The sequence below is a fragment of the Pelophylax lessonae genome (genome assembly GCF_965119305.1).
Source record: "Pelophylax lessonae genome assembly, chromosome: 12".
NCBI classification, from domain to species: Eukaryota; Metazoa; Chordata; class Amphibia; order Anura; family Ranidae; genus Pelophylax; species Pelophylax lessonae.
Window position 1 is genome coordinate 62,636,879 of NC_138779.1, and position 17,214 is coordinate 62,654,092.

At 40.4% G+C, this 17,214-nt stretch overlaps 1 protein-coding gene across 5 annotated transcripts in view; it reads left to right on the forward strand.

Moving 5' to 3' along the window:
- Nucleotides 1-17,214, forward strand: part of USP28 (ubiquitin specific peptidase 28) — a 159,067-nt gene that overhangs the window by 130,501 nt on the left and 11,352 nt on the right. For 4 of the 5 annotated variants that reach the window (XM_082273384.1, XM_082273386.1, XM_082273385.1 and 1 more), the window contains 5 exons: nucleotides 3,745-3,923; nucleotides 8,243-8,321; nucleotides 9,128-9,207; nucleotides 11,557-11,680; nucleotides 12,115-12,310. In XM_082273384.1, the coding sequence (XP_082129510.1) occupies nucleotides 3,745-3,923; nucleotides 8,243-8,321; nucleotides 9,128-9,207; nucleotides 11,557-11,680; nucleotides 12,115-12,310 (658 nt within the window). Of the gene's footprint in view, nucleotides 1-3,744; nucleotides 3,924-8,242; nucleotides 8,322-9,126; nucleotides 9,208-11,556; nucleotides 11,681-12,114; nucleotides 12,311-17,214 lie in introns of those variants that run through there. The other variant, XR_014225968.1, reaches the window with a different exon arrangement.

The window sequence follows — 17,214 nt, forward strand, 5'->3', positions numbered from 1 at the left end:
TTTTTTTTAATCTGGCGCCAATTACCCGGAAGTGATGTCATGACATCCCCTCATTGCTTATATCTTTAATTTGTACATATGTGAGTTGCATATTCAATAACATTTGTAAACAGAATTATGCTATGTGACATCATTTTACCCTTATATGAGCAATATTTGGAATATCAGGCAGTTCCGGGGCCGATACAGATATATATCGGCAAAAGTCAATATCGGCCCTCGATATATCGGCCTTGCCGATAATCAGTCGATCCCTAATTTGCAAGCATCCTTATTAATTTTCCTGCATGGTGTGCTGCAGAGACTATATCAGGGCCTTACTGGAAATGTTCACGTCGGCTGCTAAGTCATTATGTTACATTTCTTCATAGCTTGTCAAGTCAAACCAGTCTATACTAAAAAGTCACTAAAGCCCAAGTTTAGTTTAAAAAAAAAAAGGCGTGTGTGTGTATGTATGTATATGTATGTATGTGTGTATATATATATATATATATATATATATACATATATATATTCATCCCAAAGGTGTTCTATCGGGTTGAAGTCAGGGCTCTGTGCAGGCCAGTGAAGTTCCTCAAACTCGCTCATCCATGTCTTTATGGACCTTGTTTGTGCACTGGTGCACAGTCATGTTGGAACAGGAAGGGGCCATCCCCAAACTGTTCCCACAAAGTTGGGAGCATGAAATTGTCCAAAATTTCTTGGTATGCTGACGCCTTAAGAGTTCCCTTCATTGGAACTAAGGGGCTGTACTTCTCCCGTGGATCACAGGAGTGCAGTTTGTTCTTCACTCCTGTGACCCATTCTCAGCAGACAGTGGGCTGAAGTCAAAGGGCCGGTCCAGGCTCGGGCAGATCCCGACTTTATTGTCGTGATCTTGCCTAACACCCTGACTCGGCACCTGGCTCAGCCTCTCTGAGAGCCTGAGCTGGCCTCCTGCCCCCTCCGCAGCCCAGCTCTCTAGTAAGCGCGGGGGGTGGGGGCAGAGCAGGGAGCCAGGGGCTGATGGTTACCAGCCCTCTGCTCATAGAGCTCTGAGAATCGAGTCTTTGATGGATTGGTTAGAGCCGGCAGGGGACTGATGCTGCATCCACCTAGGTAAGTATGATTTTGAGAAAAAAAAAAAAAGTCTTTAACTTTTTATTTTTTTATAACAATTTATATTGCAAAATAAAAGCTTAGCAAAGGGGTTTAATTAAATCAGAAAACATATTTGTATACTAAGGAGTTCTTTGTACTGATAGCACTGCAAGCCCCTGTTATAATTACAAATATATTGTATATGCTCCCATTTCTATTGAAGCTTTTGTTTAGTGAAAAACACCTTTAATGTAAAAGGAGAGCCTCCAGTTTATTATTTCATCAACCGGAACTAAATTGAGAGCTTTCAAACTGTGACTTGATTTTTAATGCCAGCATTCAACTTAAAAATTTGTTTTTAATGTTTGTTACCCTTAAAAAAAAAAAAAAAAAAAGAAATCCTGTTCCTTTAAAGCATGTTGTGCTTGTGCTGTGTAATTTGGCCCCCCGTATCACCTGAAATACCTGGCTGATCCTGCCTTGCCCTGCCCTCCCCCCCTGTAAGCCCTGATACCGTGGTCAGTTTACGTGCCTCTGTCATCCCAAGCTCTCTTGTGTCCTCCTCTGTCTCCCCCCACGGTCTGTCAGCTCTTGACAGTGTCTGCCCCTCCCCTCCTGCTGCTGAAATTACTGTGTAAAGTACATACAATCCCCTCTGTTAGAAAACATGCTTTGTAAAACAAATGACAATTTCTACCTTATTTCATAGCAGCGTTCACAAGATTGCTCGCTGCTCTCCTCTCAGCTGACATCAGCAAGGGATTCTCGGCCTCTCCCACTGTTGCTGTCCGATCAAGAGAGGGAGCAGCGAGCAGTCCCAAGAGCGGCTCTCTGAATGAAGGTAGAAATCATCATATTTTTTACAAAGCACAGACACTGGGGCATAGAACGTTTTTGAACAGAGGGGATTGCATGTATTTTACAAAGTTGGTTTACAACCACTTTAATAAACTCAGTCTGTAAAATCTCATTTGAGCTTTAATGCAGTATGACATTTCTACAGTGGTTTTTAAGATTGAGAAATCTGCTTTCATTAAAAGTACTAACTGATGTTCCTATCATAAAGGTCCTTGTTTAAATACCTTGTCAAAGGTTGACAATTCTGTCCTGGTCTCCCAGTTGTGCTCCTGCATTGTCACCTTGTCATATGGGCTTCTGGTGAAGGCAAATGGCCATTCCAACCCAGGCATGGTCCTGTGTTGTCACCATCGGGAAACCCACTCATGAAGCTATTACTGAAGTGGCTGTACTGGGATGCAACAGGGGGTTGAAGACCAGTATTTTATAAAATATCAAATGCCAGTCCATTAAAAGAGAAGTATGGCCAGAGCTTTTTGGCCATATTTCTCTTCTGGGTCACAGGAATGCACTTATTTCTTTACTCCTTTGACTCAGATTCAGCTGGCAAAAGGCTAAAGCTCACGGTCGGCTGACAATAGAGCCAGTCCAGGCTCTGCAGGGATCCTGACAATAATGTCGGGATCCATCTTGAAGCCTGACAGGCAGCTTGCTCAGCCCCTCAGTGTGCCGCTGAGATCCTGAGTCGGCCACTCCCGCCCTCTCTTTAACTCGGTGCTCTAGTGAACACCAGTTCCCATTACCAGTCTTCACTGAGCAAAGAGCAGTGGCTGAGAACTGCTAATGCATGATGATCACATGACTGCTGATTGCTCAGTTCCAGGTCTTCAATGAGCAGAGAGCGAGGGCAGGTGCAGCATCCGACTGATGCCCCAGCCATATAGATACTTCTTCTTTAAAGTGGCTGTAAACCTGACTGGCCTCAGATAATACACAGAGATTAAACCAATCCTCCTTCATAAGTTGTACCTGTTTATCTACAGTCTTCTCTACATCGTTCATAGTCCATAATTTATAAAGTTTGAGCTATTGGAAAACAGAGGGCGTAGAGCTGAAATTACACACTGTAGGGATTACTGAGGAAAGCTTTGAGAGCTGATTGGAGGAAAGGGACCCCCCCCCCCCTTCACACAGGAACAGAGCAGTCAGCTATAGGCCCCTCCCCTGTCACTTTTTTCTCTTGGTGTCAGGAAAATTTGTCAGAAGTGATTCATGCTCATACCAGAGGAACAAAGCAGCAGACAGAAATGACAAATGGAAGTCTGGATTGAGACAAGTATACACTATAGAGGAATATGCTTTGTTCACATTTCATGTCTGAGGTTCACAACCACTTTAATACCTGGGGCTCTGGCAAGCTGTGATTTATTTAGGGATCACGTTTACTTTCAGATTGGTTATTGTGCATATAGTAATGAGTGCTGTGTGATACTTGGAGATCTAACCTTATATAATCTCGGGCTATGAAGCATGATCTTATTTGTAAAGCTTTTCTTGGTACACATGCTGCTTGCTATATTAAATCTCCTTCTCCTGTTGTGATATATAAATCACATAACACAGATGTGTGTGCCTGGTTTATATGCTTGAGATGGTGCAAATATATAGATTTTTGGCTTTTTATGCAGTTTTGGTGCTGTTTGATTTTGTAGCATTTTATTTAGATGTTAAAATATGCAAACTTGGCAACCGCACTGTGACATAACTGCAGCTTCCATACACTTAACACTAGATATCCAGTGACTAAAATGCATTTACATTTGAATGGTATTAAGAAGCTCTTTTAACAGCTGGAGTTCTCTGTAGGCATTCCATGAAGAATATTCCCGACTCTGCAAACTTGCCGAGGAGCAGCCTTCTCCATCCAGTGACCCTCGCTTGCAGCATGTGCTGGTCTACTTCTTTCAGAATAAGGCCCCACAACGTGTGATTGAGCGCACATTGCTGGAACAGTTTGCAGATAAGAATCTCAGCTATGACGAGCGGTGAGTAGAATGAGTCTAGACATTTTTTATTTATGCTCCCGTTGTTGAAGTACCAACATGTCTTGCTTTACAATGGTCAGTTTACTGTATATAGATGCTTCCCAGTGACGAGCTATAAATCGCCCCCTTCACATAAATGCACATATAGGTTGGGCTGCCTTCAACCATTGCCCAACCATTATACATATCCTTTTTGTTTGGATGACTCCTCACTTATGTCTGTCTTCATTCAGACATTACTCTATGGCAAGCCATAGATGATGCAATTTTCTTTCCTGCAACCAAGAAAATAGTTTCCCCCATCAACAGTCAGTGTTGGTGAGCGAATCCCTCCCACTGAGCTATTGTGTTTTCCCAGCGGGGGAACATGGGGAGCCACCCCTACTGGGAGTACACAATGATTATTGCTAGTGACTATAGCCGGCTGTCAATAATTGCATACTGGAAATCTAACATGCTGGTTGTACATAAGCCAATCGATGGATTGACTTGAGTACAATTGACCTGCCCATAGATGGTTCGAATCATGGCTGGTCACTGCTGGTGCGGCCATGTTTTGAACCATCTATGGCCAACTTTAGATTTTCATAGATTCAGCATTCTATATTCTGTGCTGCAGAGTTGAATGGGGTCTGGTCTGTTTTATTATATGGAGGATTTGAATAATCATTAGAGGAAAGGGTTCTTCTGTCAACGGTACCAATGTTTTCTCTTTACAGCCCTCCTTATGACTTTAAAGGCCTCTGTAGTATTTGGGCTCCTGTGCAGGAGCACAGGCAATGTTTTGCTTCTGCGATATCTAATGATACCTTGTATGTTTATATTTTAATCCAAGTGCCTAATATATCCACTTCCGGACCAGTGATGTACCCATACGTCGCTAGCCTTCTAGTGGTTAAACCGGAATGACACCTGTGAACAAAGCCCAGATTGGCTTTGATTGGCTTTCTGCTGTGGTAACCCAGAAGTGATGACCTGACATCACTTCCAGTTTACTCGGATGTCCACGGTGCCATCTTTAAAAAATCAAAAGCATTCGAAAACACCATTCTTGGTGTTTTGAATTCTTTTAAGGGCAGAAGAGGGATTTGGGGTCTTACCCTACTTTCACACCTATGCATTTTTTAGTGCGTTTTGCAGTTTTCGGAAACGAACTACAGTCAATTTTACATGGTTTCCTATGGTATACGTTCACATCTATATATTTTTCAGCTGGTGCATTTTTGGAAAGGGTCAGGGGTTTTTTTTTTCCTGCAGCAGATTGCATTTTGCGTGTAATAAACTTCAATGGAGCTGCACCAGAAATGCAAGTGTTGCGTTTTTTGATGCGTATTGCTGAGTTTTTTTTTTTTTTCTTTAACTCTGTGTATAGCTGGCTGCTAAGGAGCAGGCTAGGAAGCTGGTCGCCGCATCCTCAAACGATGAGTCCTCAGCTGTCAGCAGGAACCCCGCTGACAGCTGATGACTAATCAGTTGTTAGGGATGCGGCAGCGGGCTTCCTGGCCTGCTCCTTAGCAACCAGCTATATACAGTATGTTTAAAGAAAGAAAATCAAAATGCATGAAAACTGCATGCAGAAACGCTTTAAAAATGCAAAATACGCCAGAAAAACGCATCAAGCACAGCCCGCGTAGATGTGAACCTAAACTTACAGATGTTTACATTCCTTTTGACTGCTATAAAACAAAATTGAAAGTAACAGTGTAAAAATAATAAATTAAATGAATAATAAAACAGTTTAAAGTGCCTCTGTATCGTGGTGCTCGCGTGCAAAGGTGAATGCGCATGTCGGTCCCACATGCACTCAAACACCGATCGTCCCACACATGATAGAACACAATGACATCAGTTACCCTAACTTTCTTCTTTGCTGTACTCTCCTAGCTGCACATATCCCCTCTCCCTTTTTTATTTTTTGCGGTTACCTATTAGATGGACTTATTTCTTCTGGGTCTGTCAACCCAACTTTTGTAGTTATTGGCTCTTGTATTTTCTAGTGACTCCAGCGTCAAAGTCCTTTCCAAAATTTGAATAGCTCTGCAAAGCTCGTGCTACATGCTCATTGGACAGTTCTAGTGCTGACTCAGCAGAGGGTGTGTTAAAACTCTGCATAGTGCCCACTGCTTCCGAATTTGGAAATTAAATATCTGCAGCATGCAGACAGGGGACAGGCTGAGAGTGCTTTCTAAAGAACTAACTGTATAACCCTGCACAATTTTTTTATATTTATTGATGCCCCTCAAATGTAACAGCTTGTTTTTAAATTACAAGATGACTTGTGTTACAGCTATACATTATCATCTTTTAGTCTTTTTTTTTAATTGTGCTAGCTATTACTTTTATTACCTTTTGGAGTTCCGTACATCGTACTCAAGTTTAGTTTTTAAATTGTGTCAAGTAAGAAAATCTTCTGCTATAATGCGTTCATCACAGACCTGTATAGATAGATGCTTTGTATGGGTTGCTGCACTTTGCATATAGGTCCTGTAACATACAGTGCCTTGAAAAAGTATCCCTTGAAATTTTCCACATTTTGTAATGGTACAACCAAAAACGTAAATGTATTTTATTAGCATTTTATGTGATAGACCAACACAAAGTGGCACATAATTGTGAAGTGGAAGGAAAATAATGGGATTTTTTTTACTTACCCTAAAATCCATTTATCTGATGTACATTGACGGACAGAGCTCCTGATATTCTTAACCATTGAGTTATATTGCTCTATACAGGAGTAGGACACTAGGCAGAAAAAAAGTCTGGCTATGCCTATGGGTAGTCCCAGGGGGTATACTCCCTCTCTTCGCTATAGGTAATGATAAATGTTTTTCAAGATTTTTTACAAATATCTGAAAAGTGCGGTGTGCATTTGTATTCAGCCCCCGAGTCGATACTTTGTAGAACCAGCTTTCGCTGCAATTACAGCTGCAGGTCTTTTTGGGGATGTCTCTACCAGCTTTGCACAGCTAGAGAGTGAATTTTTTTTCCCATTCTTCTTTTCAAAGTAGCTCAAGCTCTGTCAGATTGGATGGCAAGTGTCTGTGAACAGTAATTTTCAAGTCTTGTAAAAAAAATAGTCCTAATAATTAGGGCTATCTACAGCGCTTGCTAACAATCAAAGTAATTCATGGGTGTTGAAATAAATATCATAAAATTAAATATCATAAATACATGTCCAAGATGATTAAATTCATATAACAATGTGCAAAAATTATAGTGCAAATGGGGTAAAAATGAATAAAGGTGATCTAAATTAAATTAATATATATGCAGATATTAAATCAATCAATTTATGTGACATGAAAATAAATGATAAATCAGCAAGTGACAATAAATAATAAAAAGGATCAGCAAGTGACAATAAAAAGTCCCAATTTAATTTTTTTTTTCTTCAGTGCAAAAAAAGTTCTTCCAGATGAGTTTATAAGTGAAGGTGCTCAGTGATAGATTTTTCTCCAATTTTTTGTGATTTTTAAAGTGCAGGTGCAGATTCCTTTTTTCAGTGGTATTTTAAAGCACTTTCACTTATAAACTCATCTGGAAGAACTTTTTTTGCACTGAAGAAAAAAAAAATTAAATTGAGACTTTTTATTGTCACTTGCTGATCCTCTTTATTATTTATTGTCACTTGCTGATTTATTTATCATTTATTTTCATGTCACATAAATTGATTTAATATCTGTATATATATTAATTTAATTTGGATCACCTTTATTAATTTTTACACCATTTGCACTATACTTTTTGCACATTGTTATATGAATTTAATCATCTTGGACATTTATTTATGATATTTAATTTTATGATATTTATTTCAACACCATTAATTACTTTGATTGTTAGCAAGCGGTGTAGATAGCTCTAATTATTAGGACTATTTTTTTTGCAATTACCTTTTTACTACTGCTGCTGCTCCCCCTCTATTAATTTTATTACATAATTTTATTACATTATCAATATTTTAAACACTAGGCGCGTGGAGTACACTTTTTTGTAAGTGCTACTTTTTACCTATAATTTTCAAGTCTTGCCACAGATTCTCAATTGGATTTAGATCTGGACCTTGACTGGACCATTCTAACTATACCATTCCATTGTAGCTCTGGCTGTATGTTTAGGGTCGTTGTCCTGCTGGAAGAGGAACCTCCACCTCAGTCTCAGTTTTTTTGCAAACTTTAACTGGTTTTCTTCTAAGTTTGCCAGGGGTATGAATACTTTTTCTAGGTACTGTAATAGCCTACCTGTGCCAAAAAGCCACACCAATGAGTAATAAAATGATTTTGAAGTATTGTTTATTAATATCTTGATTTCCTCTTCAGATCCATAAGCATTATGAAGGTAGCTCAAGCAAAGCTAAAAGAGATTGGTCCAAATGACATGGATATGAAACTGTACCAGGTTAAGTTTTTATGTACAATGTCTTTATTGCTTTCTAATTAGTTTTTTTGTGTGCCGTGTATACCCATGCAGTTGATTTATAAAACCTGGAGCACAAAAAGGAATTGCCTTTTGAAGCTGAGCCCCAGGCAGATATTAGAGAACACATGAATGCACCTCTGTAATGATTGATCTATTTTTTTGCAAGTACCTGAATTTGGCTTATAGCCTCTGGTAGACTACTGTGCTGCAGAGCTCACACAGGGAAGGGAGAAGCAGAACAAGGAACCAATTAGGTGTACTGTAGTGCAAGGAGCATAATGATGGGACACAGCAGAGTGACAAAGAGATGAAGTGTGCTGCTTCAGCTTTCTCTGCCTGGAAAGGGGAGAAGACCTGTAAGTGAAAGTAAAACTGTAGCTTAGAAAGATTAGGCCTCTGTCAGACTGGGCTTCTTTTGGAGACTACAAGAGGGTATTTGAACTCTTCATAGAGGTGCGATCCTCCGTTGCCACCATCAAGAATTAGTGAAAAATGTCTTGCAGCCATCGCTGGACTGACTATATGTAGGCAGAAGGTGGCCGCAGGAACTGAGCGGCACGGAGATAGAAAGGATAAGAAAATAGGGAGAAACTGTACTGTTTATAAAAAAAATAAATAAAATGCAGGCAGCAATTATTTATAATAGGCGGAGCTTTAGCAAACTAAATGCCAGTCAGTTAGGGTTCCTATGTTCTTAAACACATAGTGGTCTTTGCGTAGAAAGGTTCAGCTCTCAATATGTGAAGTCTTGTGTGAAATTTAATAGTCTGTCTTTCTTTTTATAGAAGTGGCATGAAGATTACAGCCAGTTTCGAAAGGTGTCTGTCTATCTTCTAACTGGACTAGAGCTGTACCAGAAGGGGAAGTAAGTAGCTGTTTGTAAAACAATTATTTATTTCTCTTACGTCCTCTAACAGACGCAGCTCTCCATAGTTTCCTCACCAATGGGTAATGCGCTATTCTACAGGAGTAGACTAGACAGTGAAACTTTTTAGAAACTTTTCACCTGACACGCCTATAGGGGCTGCCCCTCATAATATTACCCCAGACACACCGTGCTCACTAATCCGTTTCTTGCTGCCTAGTTTTAGGAGTAGGACCTAGGTTCCCTGCTGGGACTCCGGTCTCAGTTTTTCTTTTCTTTTGATGAAACGTTAACGGTTGTTGGTTGCGTTCTTCCCACTCCTCATGCCTACATTGCTATGGGACGTCCCATTGGAGAGGAAACTATGGAGGGCTGCGTCTGTCAGAGGACGTAAGGGAAAATAGAATTTTTGTAAGAACTTACCGTAACATTCTTTTCTCTGAGTCCTCTGACAGACGCAGCTCCCGCCCCTCTATTTTGGGGTTGGTTGTGTTTTCCTTCACTGCTTGCTACGAAACTGATTAGTGAGCACAGTGTGTCAGGGGTAATATCATGAGGGACAGCCCCTATATGTGTGTCAGGTGAAAAGTTTCTAAAAAGCTAAAAAGTTACACTGCCTAGTCTACTCCTGTAGATGGCACATTACCCATTGGTGAGGAAACTAGGGAGAGCTGCGTCTGTCAGAGGATTTAGAGAAAATAATTTTAAGGTAAGTTCTTAAAAAATTCTATTTTTATTTTATTTCAGGTACTATGTAGCACCTTTTAATGTGTTGCACTGTCCCAGCATGTAGGGTAATGGATCATTCAGCAGTATGCAGTTTGATCTCAGGCAAGATTAAGGAGAGGAAAAGCCCTCATAGTGTAAAATAATACGACTGCTTTAATAAAATGTATGCCATATTCTCACAGGAGTAGAAGTAGTAACAACATAAAACACAAACTGCTTTGCCAGACCATGCCTTTGAAGCGTTTTATTCTAAAGAATCATCAAATCATCATTCAAAGTCATTGAAGGGTTGACTGAACTCTCAGGGGACGTTCTGTGAAACAAAACATGTCATAGCAGGGCCTAGCAATGTCCTCCCACTGGCTTGGTCTGGCAAAGCTGTTTGTGCTTTTATGTTGTTACTACTTCTACTCCTGTCAGTATATGACATACATTTTATTAAAGCGGTCCTAATATACTACACCATCAAGTCTCCTCCTCTTCTTCCTTTTGTCTGAGATAAATATGCATACTGCTGGATGAATGTTTTAGGAATCCATTGCCCTGCATGCTTGGAGAAACTTTGAGCCATGAGATTTGATGATTATATTGCCAGCGGTATTGGAACTCTGTAATTTAGGGTCTTGGGCTCTGGTAAGTGAGCTTATATTGGTGACGGTATTAAAGTGGTTGGTGAAGAAGACTTCAACGTTGGATGTGGTTATATTCACAAGTTTCACTACTTCATCTTTGAGGATTATTTGTATAATTTTATATGATTTACATGTAATTAACAGCGCAAGATATTAAAAGTTTATTTTGGTTTGATATCTGCGTATTTGGGGTATCTGTTAGTGCTGCTGTTTTTATTATTGCACCGACTTGCACATTTATTGTTTTACACATATTTTCCAGTGCTAAGCTCAGTTTTGGTTTTCTTGAACTCCTATAGCATCAACAACTTACACAGCACTTTACATATATTTTGTACATTCGCATCAGTCCCTGCCCTCAAGGAGCTTACAATCTATTGGCGCTTTTCCACTGCATGGAACCGAACGGTTCGGCTCGCTTTTGTGCTTTCCCACTGCTGGTACTGCATGGTACGGTGTAGGAACGGTTTGGTACGGTACAGCGGCGCTTTTCCACTGCATGGAATCGAACGGTACGGCTCTCTAAAACAGTACCGCCTCGATTGTGGTTCCAAGAGGTACCATACCCAGTACCATATCCCACAATCCTTTGCATGCAGTCACTACTGGCCACTGATTGGTCAGAGAATCCCACCCACCCCGTTGTTATCCCACCCACTTAACTCTAGTACTACTTTAGTGGAAAAGCAAACCATACCGAACCGTTCCAACACCGTACCATACGGTACCAGCAGTGGAAAAGCTAACCGGGCCAAGCAGGGCCGAGTAGAGCCGAGACGGTACTTGCAGTGGAAAAATGCCATAAGGTTCCTAACTGGGAATGGAACCCAGGACCCTGGTGCTACCAGATGGAAGTGCTAACCACTTAGCCACTGTGCTGCACCAAATAGAAACCAAAATACCCCTTTTGTTAACACACATGCATTTTTGTCCTGTAACTGATCCAAAATAATGCATGTTATTCTGTGTGACTCTTTTCCTTTGTTAGATGTCAGGAGGCCCTCACCTACCTTGTGCATGCTTATCAAAGTAACAGCGCTTTGTTGAGTATTGGAGCTAACCGTGGAGTAGATGGGAAGCTCATTGAGCTGTACAGGAGGAAATGTCTTCTGGTATGTATTTTTTCTGTATATCTGTGTATTGATATTTATATTTGTGTATTGGTACCGTAAGGGCTTAGCTGTGCAGGGGGTTTAAAAATAAATTACCAGGTATGTTTGCAGAAACATTGTTGTACTAAGTACTGAAACAAATGGGCTAAGTACATGGTAGCTTAAATTGAACATCAATTCCAAGTATCCAGCTCAGTCATTCTGCATACTGCTAATATTTTCCAGTAAAGTTGCAGAGTTCAGAAAATTCACTCTATTTATGGATGACATTTATGGATACTTCTGTATCAGAAGAAATAACAAAGCTGTTGGTGAATTCACAAGCCTATAGCTGAAATGTGAAATTGAGCTGAGTGGCTGTTTAGTTATTCAGTATTACAAATTCATAAATTGTGGTCTTGCTTATGCCAACCCATGTTTTCCCTTTTTCACAGGAACTAAACGATATGGCTGCCAAAATGTTTGAAACTCAGGTAGAGGAGCAGGTGTCTGAAGGGATCAGCATAATTAACGATCTGATCATCCCATGCATGCACCTCATCGCTGACAACAAGATCTCAGAGGAAGATCTGGAGGCCATTGAAGATATGAGGAGTCGTTGGTGCTCTTACCTTGGTCAGGATATAAATGGTGAGTCAGGCAGCTTTTTACAGCAATAGTGCACTGGTGACACTGGCAGAATTCCAAGGTTAAAAATGGAATATACACCAACAGCCTTATTTTGGTAAGTAGCTCAAGATGAACGTGTTTTTGGAGAATCACATGGAGACACGTCTAGTTTTAAAGGATCCGTTTATTTTTTTTTTAAGCTTTCTCTTTAGTTCAACAATTGACTCGAGTATAAGGCCTAGGGTGGGAAATGCAGCAGCTACTGGTAAATTTAAAAAATAAGAGGCTGCACAGGGGACTTACCCAACCGCAGGGGTCTAACCCAACCCCGAGGCGCCTTACATTGGACATGCCCCGTCTGCCTGAGAATGGCCGAGTGCGTACGGGCTTTCCCGAGCGGCGGCGCATGCGCAGTGTACATGTCAGGCCGGCCGCCGCTGACGTTCGGTCAGCCCCAGGGAGAACAGGTAAGTGACTGGAGTATAAGCCGAGGGGGGCTTTTTCAGCATAAAAATGTGCTGAAAAAGTCGGCTTATACTTGAGTATATACGGTACGTTAAAACATTTGTATTGATACTGGTGTATTCAATGTTAAAAAAAATAGTACAAAGAGAGTAGAGAAAAGAAGATGAAGTTAATCAATATATGTATTACAATTTATCTCAATTAGGTTTAATTACTTTCTTTGGTCAGTTCCAACTATGATCTTGTCAAATCTAGACCGCAGATGGGACATAGTTATGGGCTTAAATATATTTATATCCCAGTTTAGAAGCCTATTTGTAAAGGCTACGGCCTAATATACAGGTGGAAAATAAATACTTATACGAATAATAGAGTGACTATCAATAGGGAATAGGGATCCTCTTAAAATCTATTAGCAGTAGATTTACATCTTGGATAGGTGAGCTATTGTGGTATCAATGCACAGATAGGCAAGATGTTCCCTTTACTATGCATGTACCTAGCTATAACCTTGTGGGGATATATATATATAATTTAGTTTATTCAGCATGAAATGGAGCTTAGTTATGTAGCATGAGGCTGTATATTCTGCAATATTTACATTTTTGATAAATCCATTCAATAAATCTAAGCTTTGCAAGCTGAGAACATTCGCTGCATTGATGCATTCACACAATTTCACAATATATACCAGCAAGAATAGGTCCTTACATTTATTTAATGGGCACCTGTCATTTCAGGTCCATCATGTTAGTGGGCATCCACTCACCTTGCTGTGTCACTGCCGCATCACCAGCCATCCCATTAAAGGACTGTTGGTGAGTCAGCAGCGGGACAGACAGTTGCTCTTTAAAAATTATGATTTAAATTGACTTGATTTAAATCCAGTCCACCCTGTGGTGAGGTGGGCTAGAAGGAACCATTGAGCTCTCAATTAAACAAGTGCAAACCACACCATAGGTTTGCTAAAAACAGACATGGTCTTCCATTACTAATCTGAAAAATTGAAAAAAAGGGGAAGCAGAATAGGGTATATCTCTACCTCTGCCTCCACATATTGATGGACTTTATTGACACATCACAAGATACCCAATTAAAATGTAACCAGCTTATTATGATTGACATAAAACCACACATAAACAGCCTAAAATACTGGGAACAGAAATAGAGTCCCCAAAAATGAAAATATTTCTTAATACCCAATACTTGCTTGGGGAGCAAAACACCTACAATCTTATACATATGTAGCATTTATAGGTAGACAGTGTCTGTTTAGGTGGTGTACCGTGTACGGCCATAACACGCTGTAAGCATAAGTATTATTCATAACTAAGAGGAATAGGTTTAAATGTTGTACCATTTAGTAACGGTTTATGATGTTTTGTTTATATGCCCAGTTACTATCTTCATACCCATTGGTCCTGATGAAGCAATTCTATCATGAAACGCATTGACATCAGGATTTGGACAGCTTGTTATGAAACCCTCTACTTATAATAAATGCTACATATATAAAAGTGAAATGTTTTAATTTTTGGGGACTTTATTTCGGTTTCCAGTATTTTAGGCTGTTTGTGTGGTTTTATTTGAATAATTATAAACTTGTTAAATTTGAATTGAGTTTATCATGATGTGCCAATAAAGCCCATCAATGTAGGGTGGCAGAGGGGGTATATACCCTTTCTGACTTCCCTTTTTTCTATTTCTATATTGGATGTGGCATGTTGAAGTCTTTACTGTAACACTAATCCAAAAAATGAGATTGGTCCATATTTTGGGGGATAGTGGGTGGAGTCTTTTAGATCATTGGTTTTCAGCCTCAGTCCTCAAGTACCCCCAACAGGCCATGTTTTGGGAACTTCCCTTAGATAAAATAGCTCTTATCAATACCATATAATCATTCAAGTAGTGCAGCACAAACCAAATGCTAATAAAATGAAAATCCATGAAATCCATGAATTCATTAATAAATCGTGAAAAAGTCCATCTCGTAAAATCCACATATTCATGACTGCTGTGAATACGTGCTTCCAACTGGGGCATGCAGGTGCCACTGTGATAATCCCTCTACCACAATCATAAGCAGCCTCTCACCTCCTTGTTAAGACCAAAAAGGTTCCTATACACCTTTACCAATGGGGGTCACAGATTCTCCAGTTGGCTTTCAATGGTTGCGGTGACAGCCCGTGCGTAAAATAAATGGAGTAATATCTAGTGCTCTCCATTTGATATCAAACTTTAATAAAATGAGGTTAACAAGTGCAAACGACCAGCGCTCTCAGTACACAAATAAACCATAAGGATGGCCGCAGGTGACGTCAAACATAGCTCCTCCCCCGTATGCAGTACATCCTAGGCGGGGCTTCGTCAGCGGGAATGGAGCCCCGTAGTCAGCCTGCTCCTAAATACACTAGCGAGCACCATAGAAACCGAACGCCTTCAATCAGAACCAGCTGATTTAGCTGCGGGACTCCCCGGTACCAATAGTGAGATGAAAACCAGTAAGAATAATCCTCTAATTATGATCAATCGCTGGACTTTCATCAATTACTCATCGGCACTGTACTGAGGAAAACAAAATAAAATGAAACCTTGGCAAAGATTAAACATAGCCCTCACTTTTAATATCGCTCTTTATTTTGCTGGTTTATAAAGTGTAAAACCAACCAAAAAGCAACATATATAATCTTAAAAAACAACACTTCCTCTGTTATTTATGGAGCCCCCTGATGTAAAAGGGGGCTCCAAACCTCCAAAGGATCAATAAATTAAGATCTTATTTGTTTTAACATGCAATTTACCACAGCCATCCCTTTACAAGATCTATAAATCCAAAAATATAAATGGAAATAATTATTATAAAAAATAATTAAATATTGAAAACGTTATTAAAAAATAAAAATAACACCCACTATTTGTCTGAAATAAAACAATTTAAGTCAAACTCGACATTTAAACCACCAGGGGCCAAACCTTGGTTTCAAATATCCAAAATGATTCCCTGTGGCTTAAATGTCGAATAAAATCCCCCCCCAATGTCCTGTTGCTTTTTCTATGCCCCCAAATTTGAGGCAACTGGGGATTCTATTAGGATGATCTCTGAAATGCTTTGACACACTGAGTTTTAATCCCTTTACATATATTGCTAACGTGTTCCCCTATTCTGACATGGAGGGCTCTGGTTGTCCTCACCTATATACTGTAATCCACACCCACATTCTAACATATAGACCACACCTTGGGTGGTGCAAATGATCAAATTTCTGATATGGTATGGTTTCCTAGTCACAGATGATACAAATACTTTACTTGTTCACTTTCGAAACTTCTACAGAACATTTGCCACATGCGTAAAAGCTCGACAAAAAAAGAAAAAAGATAACTGTCCGAATTCTTTTGAGGGTCAATAACTCCCGGGGCCAAATTGTCCCGAAGCAACTGAGCTTTTTTTATAAATAAATTGGGGTCGAATGGGTAATAATGGCCCAAGCACCCTGCCCTGTTTAAAGTTCCACCCTGAAAAAAGTCAGGGCTAGTGCATTTAAGCAAACGATAGCCTCTGAACTGTCCCCTGTTTCACTTTTTAGAAGAAATACTTACCTTGAAAATGTCTTGTCCAGCTCTGCCATCTCAGGTGTGGACAGCTGAAGCTGGGGTGTCCTCTTCGGTGACGTCGGAGTCCCAGAATGCCCTGCACCGGCCCTGCTCGTCACTTCCGACGCAGGCGCGTCATCCCTGCACAGCTTCATGAATCTATTCCTTAAATTAGAGTGTACATTATCTGACTGGACCGCATTGCCTTGTATTGGGTTGAACGAAAAATATTTTTTAATCCTAAGAGATCGAATATACTTTTGAACATTAAGATATGTGTGAAACCTATTCAAATTACATACAGGGGCAAATTTGAGACCTTTGTCAAGGACCCAAATTTCTCTGTCGCTCATTGACAGACGTAGTCTTCTTGATTCACAAGAACTGGGTTATGTTGTCTCCGCAGGAGCAGGACTAGGCAGAAAGAAAAAACGTTCTGGCTCCACCTTAGGGGCAGTCCCTGAGGGTATATCCTCCCTCTCTCTGCTACAAGGCATCAGTTTTTTTCTGTCTAGTCAGGAGTAAGGACCTAAGTTCCTTGCTGGGATCTTTTGGGTCCTGGCAAGATTTTTTCTTTAGAAAAAATATTTTTTAGGCAGTTTTCTCCAGTGTTTTTTTCCTGTAATATCTTCAAGCAAATACGCCGGACTGGGCGACACTAGTGGTCACCCCAGCCGGCCTACGAGCGCGCGCAGACCATTGCATTGCGCTTGGTCGGCCGCGACACATTCAAGTAAGTATGCGGGGCCGGGCGACGGGCTGGATGTTGAGATCCAGTGGTCACCCCGGTTTCTGCCTACGAGCGCGTGCAGACCAGAGCTCCGCGCTGGTTCGGCCGCGACGGAGTCCCATTGGAGGGACTGACC